Source organism: Manis pentadactyla, chromosome 11 (assembly GCF_030020395.1).
Source record: "Manis pentadactyla isolate mManPen7 chromosome 11, mManPen7.hap1, whole genome shotgun sequence".
Taxonomy (NCBI): Eukaryota; Metazoa; Chordata; class Mammalia; order Pholidota; family Manidae; genus Manis; species Manis pentadactyla.
The window spans coordinates 44926274-44944451 of NC_080029.1; the positions used below are offsets into that span (position 1 = coordinate 44926274).

General features: G+C 39.7%; 1 protein-coding gene across 1 annotated transcript in view; it reads left to right on the forward strand.

Moving 5' to 3' along the window:
• The first annotated feature begins 3855 nt into the window (after positions 1-3855).
• TBPL2 (TATA-box binding protein like 2) overlaps positions 3856-18178 on the forward strand; it is a 32211-nt gene continuing 17888 nt past the window's right edge. The window contains exons 1-5 of the mRNA XM_036916593.2: positions 3856-3906; positions 6371-6840; positions 7437-7524; positions 12547-12638; positions 15983-16150. Coding sequence (XP_036772488.2) covers positions 3856-3906; positions 6371-6840; positions 7437-7524; positions 12547-12638; positions 15983-16150 — 869 coding nt within the window. The remainder of the gene's footprint in view (positions 3907-6370; positions 6841-7436; positions 7525-12546; positions 12639-15982; positions 16151-18178) is intronic.

An 18178-nucleotide genomic window follows, 5' to 3' on the forward strand; every position in this document is an offset into this window, starting at 1 on the left:
AACTGGACCATTGTCTAACCCCATATACAAAAGTAAACTCAAAATGGATCAAAGACCTGAATGTAAGTCATGAAACCATTAAACTCTTGGAAGAAAACATAGGCAAAAACCTCTTAGACATAAACATGAGTGACCTCTTCTTGAACATATCTCCCCAGGCAAGGAAAACAACAGCAAAAATGAACAAGTGGGACTATATTAAGCTGAAAAGCTTCTGTACAGCAAAAGACACCATCAATAGAACAAAAAGAAACCCTACAGTATGGGAGAATATATTTGAAAATGACAGATCCGATAAAGGCTTGACGTCCAGAATATATAAAGAGCTCACACGCCTCAACAAACAAAAAACAAATAACCAAATTAAAAAATGGGCAGAGGAACTGAACAGACAGTTCTCCAAAACAGAAATACAGATGGCCAACAGACACATGAAAAGATGCTCCACATCGCTAATTATCAGAGAAATGCAAATTAAAACTACAATGAGGTATCACCTCACACCAGTGAGGATGGCTGCCATCCAAAAGACAAACAACAACAAATGTTGGCGAGGCTGTGGAGAAAGGGGAACCCTCCTACACTGCTGGTGGGAATGTAAGTTAGTTCAACCATTGTGGAAAGCAGTATGGAGGTACATCAAAATGCTCAAAACAGACTTACCATTTGACCCAGGAATTGCACTCCTAGGAATTTACCCTAAGAATGCAGCAATCAAATATGAGAAAGATCAGTGCACCCCTATGTTTATTGCAGCACTATTTACAATAGCCAAGAATTGGAAGCAACCTAAATGTCCATCGATAGATGAATGGATAAAGAAGATGTGGTACATATACACAATGGAATACTACTCAGCCATAAGAAAAGGGCAAATCCTACCATTTGCAGCAACATGGATGGAGCTGGAGGGTATTATGCTCAGTGAAGCAAGCCAAGCGGAGAAAGAGAAATACCAAATGATTTCACTCATCTGTGGAATATAAGAACAAAGGAAAAACTGAAGGAACAAAACAGCAGCAGAATCACAGAACTCAAGAATGGACTAACAGGTACCAAAGGGAAAGGGACTGGGGAGGATGGGTGGGTAGGGAGGGATAAGGGGTGGGGAGAAGAAGGGGGGTATTAAGATTAGCATGCATGGGGGTGTGGGAGAAAGGGGAGGGCTGTACAACACAGAGAAGGCAAGTAGTGATTCTACAACATTTGCTATGCTGATGGACAGTGACTGTAAAGGGGTTTATAGGGGGGACCTGGTATAGGGGAGAGCCTAGTAAACATAATATTCATCATGTAAGTGTAGATTAATGATACCCAAAAAAAAGAAAAAAGGCAGTTCCTGTGTGGAGACCTCCAATGAGTCCTATGCAAGGGTATAAAGGGCATAAAAAAGTGTAGGCAAAGGGTCTGTTTGTGTTTATACAGAGGATCAAAGCCTAATTGGGCTACCCTGAAAATGAACTAAGATACGATATGAAAAAGAACTTCCAACATCAGCACTCTCTGGAAGACTCATGCCAGAAGATGATCATCAAAAAACCTCAACAAAGATCCACGCACTGCTACAGCTGTAGATGCACTCATCCCACCAGTTCCTGGACTTGCCATGAGAATGAGGAAGGAGATATCTAAGCTGGCCTGTGCCTACAGTAAAACAACAAATTTGACTGGATCTATACTGTTGGAACTCAAACAAGAATTAGGAGAAGTGCAAATTGTAGCGCTCCAAAATCTTACAACTACAGACTATTTACTGTTAAAAGAACATATGGCATGTGAACAGTCCCCAGGAATGGGTTGTTTTAATTTGTCTGATTTCTCTCACACTGTTCAAGCTCAGTTGGACAATATCCACCATATCATAGAGAAGTTTTCACAAATGCCTAAGGTGCCTAACTGGTTTTCTTGGTTTCACTGGAGATGGCTGGTAATTACAGATATGCTTTGGTTATGTAACTATACTCCTATTATGTTAATGTGTGCACACAATTTAATTAGTAGTTTAAAACCTTTACATGCTGAAGTTACTCTACAAGAAGATATGTCAAAGAAATAATCAATCTTCCCATGTTTTCTGCCACCTGCTACTTCTATAGCTTTTCTTCTTCCTTCCTAATTACAACCCTTAAATAGAATTCGTGCCTCATATCAAATTACTGAGTATCATAATTCTTCCAAGTGGTAAAGATACCTCAAGCAAATGCTGGGCATAGAAGCCACAGGGCATAAATATGCAAAGAAGTAAAAAGCTAACCTTTTCAAACAATAAGGCTTCTCTCTCATTTACCAACTTTACATTTCCCTGTATGGCCCCGGAAGATGACTGGTTAGCTAGAGACGGGTAAGATTCCTCAAGGGAGGAACAACCTAAGACAGGCACAGTCACAGGAGGGCCATCAGGTGAGAAATTGGGGATCAACAGAGGTGAGGCTTAGAACCTCACCCCCCCTGTTCTGAGAGAAATCTTCTGCATACGTGGATGTTTTATTGCCCTTGTCTAACTTGGATTAACACAGTCTACAGGCACACACCTGATCATCTACATTTGCTCTCTTACAACACTAAACTATGTTTTATACCTTTATCTTGTATCTACCTACCACTTCAGCATTTTATTAAAAACAATAATAATAAAGAGAAATGTGGTATCCACATATAAATCAAGTATAAAAATCAAATGAGTATTCATATTTGAACTGTTTATAGTTCATAATGCATGAGCAAAACCGAAAGTTTCTGTGATGACTGCCCTTGTACTGTTCACCATGTAACTTATTCACTATGTAAGAATTTGTTCTCCATGTAAGAACTTGTTCGTTATGCTTCAGAAGATTGGAGACTGACGAAAATAAGGCTTGGGGTGGATTAATGATTGTGCATTGAGCATTGACTCCCCTATACAGAATTTTATTGTTGTTAACAACCATTTGATCAATAAATATGAGAGATGCCCTCACAAAAAAAAAAGTACACACTTCCAATTGTATAATAAATAAGTAACCAGGATGTAATTTATAGCATGAGGAATATAGTCAAAATATTGTTAACAACTTGGTATGGTGATAGCTGGTACCTAGAATTATCATTTATATAAATGTTGAATCACTGTGTTTTACACCTGAAACTAATGTAATGTAATACTGTGTGTCAACTACCCTTCAATAAAAAGTAATTATCTACAAAAAATAAATAAATAAAGATGAGAAGTCATCATAACATATAAATACTATGCCTGACTAGGTGAAGGTGCTTCAAATTCCACTTGCTCTTTCAGAAGAAGAAAAACTCCCTTAAAACAAAGAAAGAAGGTTGTATTTTTATTTATTGTCATGCTTTCCAACGCGTTCCCTTTTTTCACTACTAACACTAAGACCTCCTCTCCTGGTGGATGCCAAGGCCACATTTGCAGGTACTGAAGGAAATCCTCAGATTTGCAGGCCTATCTGCTTCTCAGCCATGGATGAGTGCAGTGACTGCACGGCGCAGGCGGAGCCCCTTCCCTCCCGCCTTCCTGAGCGCTCCCCAACCCACCCCAGCCCCAGGTCTCCCGCTCTCCTTAAGGTGTGAGGGCCCCCCAGCTGAGTTCTGCATCCCTCCCGGGCTGAGCACTTCACTCGCGCGGTCTGCAGGTGCGCAGACTCGGGGAAGGCCTAGGCCCGGGCTAGAGACCCGGACCCCCGCCCAGCCCCACCCACGCCCGGGATCCCCGGCCGGGCCCCGCCCCGCCGCGTACACCCGGGGCCGACAGATGGTTTCTGCAGTCTGTGCACCCAATCGGGTTCTGCTGCAGCTCCACCCTCCTGGGCGTTTGCCCTTTACCCGCTCCCAACCCTCCCAACAGTGGGACCCCTGCCCATGGAGGAGATGAAGTACCTGGAGCTCTACCTGGACCGGTGCGCCCACCAGGTGAGCCCGAACTGCCGCCACTGTCCCAAAGGGGAAACCCGCGTCCCCACCCTAGAGCTGAGCACCACGTCCTGCGCAGTGAGGGCTTTGTCTTCATTCTCTCTTATAGGGACAGTGAGAGGCGGGCTTGATTACCCCTCTTTCAGTTGGAAAATAGAAGCTTCGAGAGAGGAAATAACTTGCCCAATGTTGCCAGCCAGAAGCCGAACCTGGCTTAGTGCGAATCCAGAGCCAAGATTAGATCGTCCCATCCCCATTCTAAAGACACGCACGAAGTGTTCGCCTTTGCGTTTCCTGTGGCGACCTCTTGTTCCAGTGCGTCTCAGCTTTGCTAGGACAAACGGAGACAGACTTGTTTCCTACAGCCTTGATATTGCACATTTAAGGGATGGCAGCCTTGATGCCAATAACAGGCCTCAAGAAATAGTCTGTCCAGTGGTTGCAGGTGGAGTTGGTGGGCGTTGGGGGAGGGGGAGATGCCAAAATGTGAATAGGAGACACCTGTGACCTCTTTCTGTTAGTAATTCTTAAGGTTCTTTTTTTTTTTCCAACTTAAAACATCTTTAAAATCAACTATTTTAGAAAAGAGAGAAAGGAGTCCTCAAAAAGAAAAGCAAAAGAGCAAAAAGACAATGATTGGCGCTAAGGTTGAAATAGTGAAGTCCCGTAGCCTTTAACAAAGCAAAGGAGAGCCTACACGGGAAAGGTTCTGGGAAAGATGAGTTGGTGGTTCTCCCAAAACAGTTTAAGACAAAATTTCCTCAGCTATAAGTTAAAGAAAAAGAATGGACGCAAACTCAACAGTCCAAGCAGGTATATTGCTAAACCTGAGAGGGACCCCTCTGTTCTGGTGAGCAGAACCAAGAAGGTGTCTCTTACAGGCTAAGAGGGTTTTTTATGGCCAAGTTTTTTGGTGGGCTTTTTGAGGGGATGGGTCAGGGAAAAAGTGGGCTTGTAGCTTGCTGACGTGACTGGAGACTGCTTGTAGCCTAAGAAAGATGAAACCTAGGTCTCTCTGAGATGGCAGGTGGGCTTATTCAAAAAAAGCGGTACTCCTGTCTGGGTTCTATCAGTAAGACCAGGGATGCAGTGAGTATGCTGTAAGTCGATGCTCTAATGTGTGTTCTACAGGAAAACTTGAAAGGAGGCTGTCAAGGCTCCAACTCCTTCAGTATTTTGTTGCCATTTCCTTAAATTCCTTGCTGAAGTTTAGTCTCCTTGGGAGAGAGCTTTGTCCCCTGCTAAAATGCCACATTGGGGAAAAGGCGGGGAGACACTGATTGTTGAGACATTAGTGCTTTAGGGTAAGTTGGCTGATGAGATCCTTTCCATCTAGTAAAAGAAAGGCCAAGGAAACAAAGGAATCAGGCCAGTGTCTCCACCTCACTTTTCTTAGGGCCAAGCTGTGGGGGTAAATGGGGCTAATTACCTAATTCAAAATTAAATATAGTCCAAAATCTTAAGAGAAAAACTTCATTCTTCTAAGTGGGTTTTTTTTTTTTGAACTATTAGTCACCCCTGCCATCTGCTGGACTTGTAATAACAGAACAATTCAATAGACTAGCTCGACATTTTATCTTGGCTGAGGCAGCTTGTTACTAAGAAGATCCAACGTGAGGCATTTCTGAGTGTTGGGTTGTTGGAAGTAAGATCTAAAGGATGAGTTCATCCTGCAAGCAGTGCTCCAAATCTAGAATCTAGCCAGCAATGCAGGTGGTAATATATATATCAAGGTAATCGATTTTTTTCCATAACAGAGCCCATGAATTTTACATTAGCTGCTTCCCTCAGTTGCACACTTCATTCCCTCAGTTGATGGTAATGGAAGTTGAGCAGCCTTCCCTGGACTGGAAATACAATATGTTGATTTAAACTATTCTCGCCATTTACATTTCAATAACTTTTTTCCAATTGTAAATTCATGTAACTAGACCATTTTCTTATCTCTCCTTTGACCAGAAGGAATAGCAGTTGGGTCTTTAGTGGAATATTGATTAGTGCTCAAGACTATATCTTAAACTTCCTGTTGTTCCTCTCTTTAAAATATGAATTTAAAACACTAAAAAAATCTTTAAATCAACTGAAGTTTATAATCAACTTAAGGAGTACAGTAAATCTGTTCTCTTCAGAGTACACACAATTTAAAGCATGGTTGCTTAATTATCTCTCCTACAAAATTGGATTTAGAGTGCAGCTTACTATGGATCTAACCAAAGTCGGAAAAACATTTTATAGAAAATGCTTTTTCTGCATTTTAATATATATGTTCCTATTTCCACTAAATGTGCTGTAATCCTCTAATTGAACTTTATGATACTTTGTGGAAAGAGGCAGGACATGAATATAAGCTATCTTGAACCACCTCTTATCCTAAACACATTGCCTGCGGGCCATGATGATGTATCTCTTTGGTGTGACATGCTGTTCTGTTTATTGTGATTTGTTTGTTTTGGGACTGGCCTAGGATGATCTCGCCCCAGCCCCACCTGGGTCACCCCTGCTCAGCCTAGTTGGGCTTGATAATGTGCACAAACCTAATTCATCCAATCCAGAGACTGTGTTTAATTCACATCTTGAAGAAGTCAAAGAGACATCTGGCAGTTTCTCATCTGTGGAAGTCTGTAGCTTCCTACCAGATGAACTTACCCAAGAAAATAAAGACCAGGCTGTCATTAGAAGCAAGCGTGAAATTGAAGAAAATTGTAAAATTCAAAATCAGCCAAGTAGATTGCGGTTACCCAGCAAACAGGATATTGGCCTGGGCTTATTAAACAGCAGCAGTTTGTCAAATTGCTGTTCACATCTGCGCCCTACCAATGGTGACTCAGTCCCGCCCTCTCCTGAGAAACCAAGCTCTTTGCCTCTGGCATCCATAACTCCCATGACACCAATGACCCCTGTTTCCGAATGTTCTGGAATTGTGCCTCAACTACAGTAAGTTGTTTCATGTGTATGTTTTTAATGGGTGACACTTCTAGATACACATTTTATATTCCTGAATTGAGGATAACTAATTTCAGGGTAATAGTGTAGGGAAGAGGACTTCAGATTTCATTCCTTTGTCAGTTCTTATGTGTGGCTTTAGATAGTTTGATTATCTATAAATGAAGCAATAATCCTTGATCTCCTAAGAGGGGTTATGAGTATATACATTCCTAAAGGATTGTATTGTTATGAAATACACTGTACAAAAGCACTGTAGCTAAAAATTGTGGTTGGGTTGGATAAACACAAAGAATATGAAGATATAAATTTGAATTCAGTTTGCAAATTGATTTGGAGCTGTGCTTTCTATTTTGAGACATAGTTTTGAAAAAGATTTAAAACAATTTTAGTCATGAAATTTTAGAAAAATCAATTTTAGTACTTTAGGATTTTTACATTTTACTAGGGCGCATGATATTAGGTATTTCACATTTAGAGTAATTTTGCCTCTGGGAAATCACTAATATACAACCTATGAAATGAAGATAATGCATTTTAATTCTTTTTATATGTGATAGAATTTTCTAAACTGACTTATTTTTCAGGAATATAGTTTCCACTGTAAATCTGGCCTGTAAATTGGATCTGAAGAAAATAGCTTTGCATGCAAAAAATGCAGAATATAACCCAAAGGTAAGATTTCTCAGTATTCTTTTTTAATAATTAGCTTCTATTTAGATTTTCTTCTTATCATGACATTGACTCATTGCTTTGTTTTTGTTTTTAAAAAAGAAAAAAATTGTTAGTGAAAAGCTTTTGGCAACTCAAGAGGTTAGTATACACATTCTGGAGTTATAAAAAATAATCTTTCTCTGTGCTGAATAAAGCAGTAATTGAGCAGTTCCCAAAAGTTTAAGATATTTCCTTTGTTATTCAGACCGATTTCTCATTATCACTATTCTCAGCATATGGAGATTCCTTGCTTTATTAAAATGCCATGATATTCCTGGAAATAACTTTTTCTAAATGGTGTCCCACCTAGCTGACATATGTTTTTCTTGATTTATAGTTTCTCTTGTTTGAGAATGCTAAATTATTTAAGGTGTAAAGGTCAAGCTTCTGCTTACTAATGTAAGATTCAGGAATTTTTTTCCCCCTCAAAGTTTAGTAGATCTATTCCTTCTCATGTCCTACCAAGGCCAGGCTTCCCATTTTCAATGGCCTATTTACCTAGGAAGTGCATATGTTAGTCTGATCAACACTTAATGATTTGCTAGTCTCCGCACCTACCAGTATAAACAGCAGTAAGACCTGGTCCCTGCTGGGGAAAAAGTTCTCTGTCTTGGGTGGTGGAGCATTTATGGAGTTAGATTAAAACAACCATGTTAGTGAGAACCCAGGGAACCTTGCCAGCATGAAGCATGGATTAAGCATTTGTGTGTTTATGGTAGTTGTGTTGCTGATAAATGAATTTAAATGTTACCCAAATACATGTAGCTGGCTAGGATGGGAAAGAAACATGGTGATGAGCTAGGATTCTCATGGCTGCAGCCACGATTGACCATACTTTTGGGCAATATTTAATATTAAGCAGTTTACCCATATTTTCTTCTCCACCATCCTCAGCTCTTCCTTTATTTTATTTCAGTGATAGGATCTCTTCAAACTTGGACTTGACAGCCAAAGAAATTCTGGCTTGCCACTTAAGCTACCTTAAGAATTTAACAAAATGAATACTGGGGGAGAATGCTGTCTTTTTAGTAAACACCTGGAAAACATTCCTAGGTACTGACCAACTCTGTGTAGTGCTGACTAATGGTCCTTTTACTGTCTGTTAACACTTTAAATCTGAAGTTACCCATCCCACCTTGGTCCTGTGGAATAGCTCTGACCTGTGGAACTCGTAGTCTTGCAGAGCACCCACCCCAGTTTCCTGCCCAGCTTAATGTGGGGAGAGGAGAGAAGGAGAAAGGAGTGATTGTGTAGGACCAGTAGGAGGAGCAGGTCTTTAGTGACATGTCATGTGGCAGGCCAGTCATTCCCAGCCCTCCTTGCCTCACACCACTGGGAGGGCCTGCCATTGCTGCTTGTCTGAGGGCCACACTATGGCCGGCAAAAACCTGACAAATCAGCTTTCTGTCATTTATTTATATCATACCTGTGGAGATATATATATATATATATATATATATTTTTTTTGTTATCATTAATCTACAATTACATGAAGAACATTATGTTTACTAGGCTCCCCCCTTCACCAAGTCCCGCCCACACAGCCCGTTGCAGTCACTGTCCATCAGCATAGTAAGATGCTGTAGAATCACTACTTGCCTTCACTGTGTTGCACAGCCCTCCCCATGCCCCCCCCATATTATACATGCTAATTGTAATATCCCCTTTCTTCCTAGCCTCCTCTTATCCCTCCCTTCCCACCCATCCTCCCCAGTCCCTTTCCCTTTGGTAACTGTTAGTCCATTCTTGGGTTCTGTGATTCTGCTGCTGTTTTGTTCCTTCAGTTTTTCTTTGTTCTTATACTCCACATATGAGTGAAATCATTTGATACTTGTCTTTCTCCACCTGGCTTATTTCACTGAGCATAATACCCTCTAGCTCCATCCATGTTGTTGCAGATGGTAGGATTTGTTTTCTTCTTATGGCTGAATAATATTCCATTGTGTATATGTACCACATCTTCTTTATCCATTCATCTACTGATGGACACTTAGGTTGCTTCCATTTCTTGGCTATTGTAAACAGTGCTACGATAAACATAGGGGTGCATCTGTCTTTTCAAACTGGGCTGCTGCATTCTTAGGGTAAATTCCTACAAGTGGAATTCCTGGGTCAAATGGTATGTCTATTTTGAGCTTTTTGAGGAACCTCCATACTGGTTTCCACAATGGTTGAACTAATTTACATTCCCACCAGCAGTGTAGGAGGGTTCCCCTTTCTCCACAGCCTCACCAACATTTGTTGTTGTTTGTCTTTTGGATGGTGGTGATCCTTACTGGTGTGAGGTGATATCTCATTGTGGTTTTAATTTGCATTTCTCTGATAATTAGCGATGTGGAGCATCTTTTCATGTGTCTGTTGGCCATTTGAATTTCTTCTTTGGCGAACTGTCTGTTCAGCTCCTCTGCCCATTTTTTAATTGGATTATTTGCTTTTTGTTTGTTGAGGTGCATGAGCTCTTAATATATTTTGGATGTCAACCCTTTATCGGATCTGTCATTTATGAATATATTCTCCCATACTGTAGGGTACCTTTTTGTTCTATTGATGGTGTCCTTTGCTGTACAGAAGATTTCAGCCTGATATAGTCCCACTTGTTCATTTTTGCTTTTGTTTCCCTTGCCCGGGGAGATATGTTCATGAAGAAGTAGCTCATGTTTATGTCCAAGAGATTTTTGCCTCTGTTTTTTTCTAGGAGTTTTATGGTTTCATGACTTACATTCAGGTCTTTGATCCATTTCAAATTTACTTTTGTGTATGGGGTTAGACAGTGATCCAGTTTCATTCTCTTACATGTAGCTGTCCAGTTTTTCCAGCACCATTTGTTGAAGAGACTGTCATTTCTCCGTTGTATGTCCATGACTCCTTTATCGTATATTAATTGACCATATATTTTTGGGTTAATGTTTGGAGTCTCTATTCTGTTCCACTGGTCTGTGGCTCTGTTCTTGTGCCAGTACCAAATTGTCTTGATCACTGTGGCTTTGTAGTAGAGCTTGAAGTTGGGGAGCGAGATCTCCCTCACTTTATTCTTCCTTCTCAGGATTGCTTTGGCTATTCAGGGTCTTTGGTGTTTCCATTTGAATTTTTGAACTATTTGTTCCAGTACGTTGAAGAATGCTGTTGGTAATTTGATAGGGATTGCATCAAATATGTTTATTGCTTTGGGCAGGATGGCCACTTTGATGATATTAATTCTTCCTAGCCACAAGCATGGGATGAGCTTCCATTTGTTAGTGACCTCTTTAATTTCTCTTAGAGTGTCTTGTAGTTTTCAGGGTATAGGTCTTTCACTTCCTTGGTTAGGTTAATTCCTAGGTATTTTATTCTTTTTGATGCAGTTGTGAATGGAATTGTTTTCCTGATTTCTCTTTCTATTTGTTCATTGTTAGTGTATAGGAAAGCCACAGATTTCTGTGTGTTAATTTTGTATCCTGCAACTTTGCTGTATTCCGATATCATTTCTAAAAGTTTTGGAGTGGAGTATTTAGGGTTTTTTATGTACAATATCATGTCATCTGCAAATAGTGACAGTTTAACTTCTTCTTTACCAATTTGGATTCCTTGTATTTCTTTGTTTTGTCTAATTGCCATGGCTAGGACCTCCAGTACTATGTTGAATAACAGTGGAGAGAGTGGGCATCCCTGTCTTGTTCCCGATCTCAGAGGAAAAGCTTTCAGCTTCTCTCTGTTCAGTATGATGTTGGCTGTGGGTTTATCATAGATGGCCTTTATTATGTTGAGGTATTTGCCCTCTATTCCCATTTTGCTGAGAGTTTTTATCATGAATGGGTGTTGAGTTTTGTCAAATGCTTTTTCAGCATCTATGGAGATGATCATGTGGTTTTTGTCTTTCTTTTTGTTGATGTGGTGGATGATGTTGATGGACTTTCGAATGTTGTACCATCCTTGCATCCCTGGGATGAATCCCACTTGGTCACGGTGTATGATCCTTTTGATGTATTTTTGAATTCGGTTTGCTAATATTTTGTTGAGTATTTTTGCATCTACGTTCATCAGGGATATTGGTCTGTAGTTTTCTTTTTTGGTGGGGTCTTTGCCTGGTTTTGGTATTAGGGTGATGTTAGCTTCATAGAATGAGTTTGGGAGTATCCCCTCCTCTTCTATTTTTTTGAAAACTTTAAGGAGAATGGGTATTATGTCTTCTCTATATGTCTGATAAAATTCCGAGGTAAATCCATCTGGCCCAGGGGTTTTGTTCCTGGGTCATTTTTGCTGTGGATATATTTTTATACATGTGTAGATATAGACATTATACAAATTTGTATAAATTAAAAATTACGAACTATATAGAAATAAAATTTATATAAAATTATAAATATATTCATATATGTATATACATATATGTGTGTACAAGTATATTTATATATCTATATATAAATATGTACATATATGTATAAACATATATGTGTGTACAAGTATATTTATATATCTATATTCTACATATATTCGCTGCTTTTTAGTACATTCTATAGTCTTCACAAACTGTAACATACTTCATATTCTTTTAAAGAATCTTTGAAAAAATAAAAGTATTTCAGAGTATAAAGTTTATTAGTCATGGTTTTCAGTCTCAACTTTACCATGGCCTGTGTAATGTTGGAGGTCAAGTGACCACTTCATTTCCTGTGCACTAAATGGGGATAATAATGGACTCACTGGAGTCCTGTCATGAGAATAAATGAGATGAAAACCTGTAAAGCTCTTAACATAGAGCCTGAATATAACAAGTACTCAAATTTTAGATGTATTATTCTTACCTGTTTTTTCTAAGTGCATTTTAGAATCATGATCACTTTTGTTAGTTAATTTTAATATGGGAGAACAGACCCAGGCATTTTTTTGGTTTTCTCCTCCTATCTCTGTTTATTTAAGACTGTGTGCATGTGCAGCTCAGCTGTTCAGCTGGAGGAGTGTTCAGTCCTAGCAGAAGCTAACTGTCCTTCTGGCTTCCGTGCACAGAGGTTTGCTGCTGTCATAATGAGGATCCGAGAGCCCAGGACAACAGCCCTCATATTTAGCTCTGGGAAGATGGTCTGCACAGGAGCCAAGAGGTATGAGGGACCACCCTCCACCCCTGCCAGACAAATAATTCATCATGTAAAACAAGGAAGGGTAGCATTCGTGTTTTAAAACACACAGTAGGAGCAAAATACTTTGCTCAAGAGTTAAATTCATGAGATGCCAAATTTTAGGTTAAAAACATTCTGGTTCATAATACTGAATTCTTTTCCACTTTACAGTCCCCCCTGTTAAACTGAGGGGACTTAACTAGGCTGATACAACTTGTTTTTAAGGTACATTTTTTTTTTAAAGCTACAGTAGTGATAAAGCCTGTCTAAGCCTGGGGAAGTAGTTATGTATTTTCCTCATTGTAGATGGAGAGAACTTTTTAAAGGTGCTAAATGAGACATTTCTTGACCACTAGCTTGAGCATCAGGTCAGGAGATATCTCTTAAAAGACTTGTCTTTGCTGGATCTCATGCAGAGGAAGCCCTGTGCTGATGTAGACCCTTCCAGCATAAACCTGTAGTGGGAGAGCTGCTCCTCCTTCTGAGTGTTAAAAGATGATAGCAAATGTCTTTCTGAAAGGTTGCATCAGTTTCTCTTTGCTCTAGAGATATACTGAGTGTTCATTTTCTCCAACGATACTGGGTGATAATATTCTTTTTTATATTTGCCAAATTGGTAAAATTATGTTGTTTTAATTACATTTCTTGTATTTACTAGTGAGACTAACTTTTCATATGTAAATTTCCTACTGTGTCTTTTGCCCAACCGTCTGTGGAGATATTCTTTGTAAATAGCTTTTTGTATTTCAGTATTTCTACCATTTTATAGAGTAAACATTTTTTCCCAGATTACTGTTAATGGTGTCTTATGATGTTTTTTTTTTTACACAATTAAAATTTTTTGTGTGTAGTCATCCAATTTTTTTCTTTATGGCTGTTTGCTTAAATGTTTAGGAAGGCATTTCCCATGCACAATATTACATAAATACTGATCTTGTGTATTTTTCTGGCCTTTTTTGGGTCCTGCTTTGTAGTGAGGAAAGGAAGTTGATGTTTTGATTCAGTTAGAGCTTTCTCTAGGTGATGGAAATGAAATTTGCCATATCTGCACTATCCAAGATGCTAGCCACTAGCCACTATGGCTTTGTAAATTTAAATTAATTAAAAATTTTTTAAAAATTCATTTCCTCTGTTGTACGAGCTAAATTTCAAAGTGCTTAATAGTCACATGTGCTCAGGGGCTACCACATTGGGCAGAACAAGTCTAGAACTTTGTTTCATTGAAAAATAATGTTTTTTTTTTCAAATGACCAATTAGTGCACCAAGAGATTTGCTGAAAAATCCATTTTTACTCCTTTTTTTTTGCCCACCTGTTTTTACATATACAGTTCTTTAAATATATCTGAATAAGTTTCTGGCTTTCTCTTCTGTTGCTCTGTGTGTCCTTTGACCCAGACATCTCTATTTTTTAAGCTGTTGGACAATTCTGCAAGATGTCTGCAAGGAAGTTCATTTCAGCATTGCTTAAAATGAGGAGAAACAAATGTCTAGTAATAGTTTTTTAGATCATAAATTAAAATTGTATTTAGCCATTTAAATACACACACATATATATATCAAGTTGGAGGTATAGTTTAAGTTGTGTGGGAGCAGGCAACTAAACTGTAGGTTTATTATCCCACTTTCACTTTAAAATATGCTCATATTACACATTCATGAGTATCTTTCCCTGTCTGAACTTATTTGGTTTCTAAAATTTGATAGTGAAAGCTTGGCTAGTGAGCTCAGAAAATAAGAGACCCTTGTTATCCAAGAGTACTTGGTTCTTGACTTTTGGATTGAGGGTTGTGAGAGTTGGGTTAGTCTAAGAGACTTACCTCTGAAATTTATCCAAACCTATTATCTTTAGGTGTAATAACCAGTTTGCTAGTGAGGAATACCTGTGTTTACATAGGGAAAGTTCCAAAGGGTCAGATTGATCAGTGGTTCTGGTGGTGACATTTCAAGGTTCTTACTCTATTTCCTAGTGTTTGTACAAGGATATGTATGTAGACTGTAACTGTCAGTTGTTTGAATGAGGATTTTTAAGGGATATTCACAGCCAATATCCCAAGAAACTATAGGGCTCTGCAAACTCTTGAAATCAGACCTTATTAACATTTGCACTATGGTAAACGTAACGGTTCAGTTAGGCAAAATGTATTTTTTCAAAATAGAAAGTTTATTTCACTGCTAACTTGGGGACATGGCCTTGCTATTTCAGAAGTTATAAGTGGGTGAGGAGAATCAAAGTGAGGTGATGTGTGATGTAATTAGTACACGTGCGAGGGGGCAGTGCTGTGAAGAACCTAGATGGGAAAGAGAGTCCAGTGCCTCCTTTGGTTCAGGCAAACCCAAGTTCAACCTGGCTTGTCTTTCAGGCGCTTCTGATTTCCAGCTCTAAGAAAGGGTGGATTCACGTGGTTCACCCACCAGGTGTGCCCCCTGTTTGGCAACCCCTGCTACTCATTGATTTGTTTGGGTGGTGACCATTGAAAAGGACTTTATGAAAAGTAAAGCCTCAAACCCCAGACTTCCCATTCTGACAGGGATTTAGGGCTGGAGTAGGACAAACATTCTGAAAGAACATAGCCACAAAATTGGATAAATTTCTTTCTTTCTCATATTGGGTATAAGGTGAATGGCAGTTGTGTGAGAAAGGCTGAGCAAAATTAGGCAAGTTCTGAGGTATTTTTCATGTTTTTTCCTTAAAGTAATTTGTTCCATAAATACCCACATGCTGATTCCTCTCTGCCCCCCTGAGCTACTCAGCATGGCTCTTATTTTCTCATTGGTTGTTTGTTGACTCACACACATCCTTATTTTTGTTAATGTTGTTCCCATCTAAGTAGCACACACTTTAATACCAGACAGGTGGCTCTAAAACCTTACAAAGCATCACAATCACTGGAGGGTTTGAAGCACAGACTGCTGGCTCCCACCCCCAGAGTTTCTGCACATCTGAGATGGGACCTGGGAACTTTGCATTTCTAATAAGTTTCAGGTGGTGCTGCTGGGCTGAAGACTCTGAGAACCAGCAGAATACTTAATTGTATCTAATAGTGTGGAAAATACATATATTTATATGTGAAATATTATAAATTAAGGTAAATCAGCTTATGATTCAGTACAGCAGTTGTACTTTGTGCCATACCTTTTCCTAGGTGCTAGGAACAAATGCAGGGGAAGTCGTTCCTCATCCTCAGTCTATAGGTGCGAAGTGTACATGGAAAGATAAATGTAATACAAATGCTAACCATAAGTCAGAAAAGTATATGAATACAGCCTGAGTAGTAGAGTGGACATAGTGATTAAGATATCTTTCAACACATTTTCCCCTTTCCAGTGAAGACCAGTCTCGACTTGCAGCCAGAAAGTATGCTCGTGTGGTGCAGAAGCTCGGGTTCCCTGCCAGATTCCTTGATTTTAAAATTCAGAACATGGTTGGAAGCTGTGATGTGAGATTTCCAATCAGGCTGGAAGGTTTGGTGCTAACTCATCAGCAGTTCAGTAGGTATGACTGTTATATCTCCTAACTTTGAGCTTACCACCATATTAAAGTTGTTACCGGATGCTTATATAATGTATCTTTCAAAGAAAGTGCAATTTTTTTTTAAGGCACAGTAGGTGAAAGGGTTAAGATGCGAGCCTCAGTCCTCACTGGTTACCTACCTTATGTGTCCAGTCTTCTGAAATATGGTTCTCAAAATTAATTGCATACTAATCAACTGGTTGGCGATTTTAATAAAACACATTGTTGTTACTTGAATTTCCGGTGCTAGTAGCTCACAGGTCATGCCAATGCCGGAGAGCCACACAGAGACCAGCTGCTGTGTACCTTTCTAAAACTGCACGCCTGGCTGTGGGTGAGGGCAACAGCAGACAGAGAAGGGGTGTGCAGTGGATTAGGAAGTTGACGGCTGGGGAGGGGAAAAAGGAGAGAAGCTGAAGAATGGCCATAGCACATGCTATGAAGGCAGTCCCATCTAGTTTTTGTCCTGTCAAGTTATTTAGCCGTTTTGTTTGTGTGTGTTTAGCTGTAGCCCCCACCACAATTTCTTCTTTAGTGTATTCACATTCCTCAGGAGCATCTCTAGTGAGCCTGGCTTCTTCAAATGCAACTCCCCGTCTCAGGCCTCAAGAGCAAATGCTCCTTCTCCTCCCTCAACTGCTTTGGTGCTTCTTCCTGCCGGCTCAGGCCCTCAGGCAGCGGTGACCAAGGCTGATCCATTAACACCCAAGCCCACTGCCCCCTGGGACACACACCTGGGTCAAGGCACTGGAACTGGCTTAGAATCACACATGCTCTTCAATTCTCTTGATCTAGCCTGAACTTAGGTCCTTACACCCCACTTTTCCTTCTCTTTGCCTTCGAGTAACCATTCTGTTCAACAGAATGGATAGAGATCACATAGTTGTGCTTTAACATGCTAGCTTCCCTTTGAGACATAAACAGAAGCTAAAATTTGCTTTGCTTTTTCCTAACTTTTAACATATAGTTCAGTCTTAGATTTAGCTTTTATGATATTGTTCAGGCAATGTTTTTTCCCCCTTGATTATATTTTCTTTTTTACCTCTGCATCAATTTTAGGGATGGAGAACATCTCACTGGGGTTGAGTGTGTGTAGCTCTAGTCCCCACCACAATTTCTTCTTTAGTGTATTAGTGTAACACCTCTTGGGATATACACATTGAGTTCACTGGGAAGCCCTCCACCCATGTAAGACATACCTCCTGTTTAGGTACCTTTATCTTTCTTCAATCTTGAAGTAATTTGTAGATTCATAGTAAAACTTCCATTTTTAAAAGTCTCTCAGCACATGAGCCATCTTTCCTAGATTCACAACCATGGGCCTCCAGTCTGTCTTTCTCTGAACCAACTTTTTCTGAACATCTCAAAGACCTCTGCCTGAATTCTAAGATCATGTCTGTATTAGACTTAGCATTCCCCATCTGGGCCATGAAGAGCTCTAAGATACATGCAATTCGTCTGCAGTTTCATTTCATTTCTTTTTCACCTATGTCATCCTCTCTTGTAGATGTAAGCCTAGACCAGGAGCTCCCCTTGTCACTACTTCTACTTTCAGAAAGATAAAACTGCCAGTAGGGCAAGACAGGAATTCATCACATGCGCTGTATTTGGCCACTTGGAGTGGGCCCATCTCATATCTTCCTTCTCTCTTTTTAGTCTATTCTTGCCTTCCCCAAATGCCCTGTATTTGGCCTCCATCCTTAGGTTATGGATTACAACTCCAGTGTCTGTATTCATGACATTTGGGCATTAAAAAAAACACCTCTTTCTCAGCAGGTTTGTATCTTTAGAATTAGGCCTCTCTTTACTTATCTCTAGCCCTGTAGGGAACTGTGCCACACATCAGTTTTAATTATCAGGTCAAGTGTGCCTTATGTTAAAACCTTATGTTAAGTTCATTTAATCCCCCTGGCTCTACAAACTTATATATCAGCACCTGACAATACAAGTGTCTCCCTTGTTACTGGGCACTTTCTCCATCAGTCTTTCTATGCCATAATTGTTTTGTTT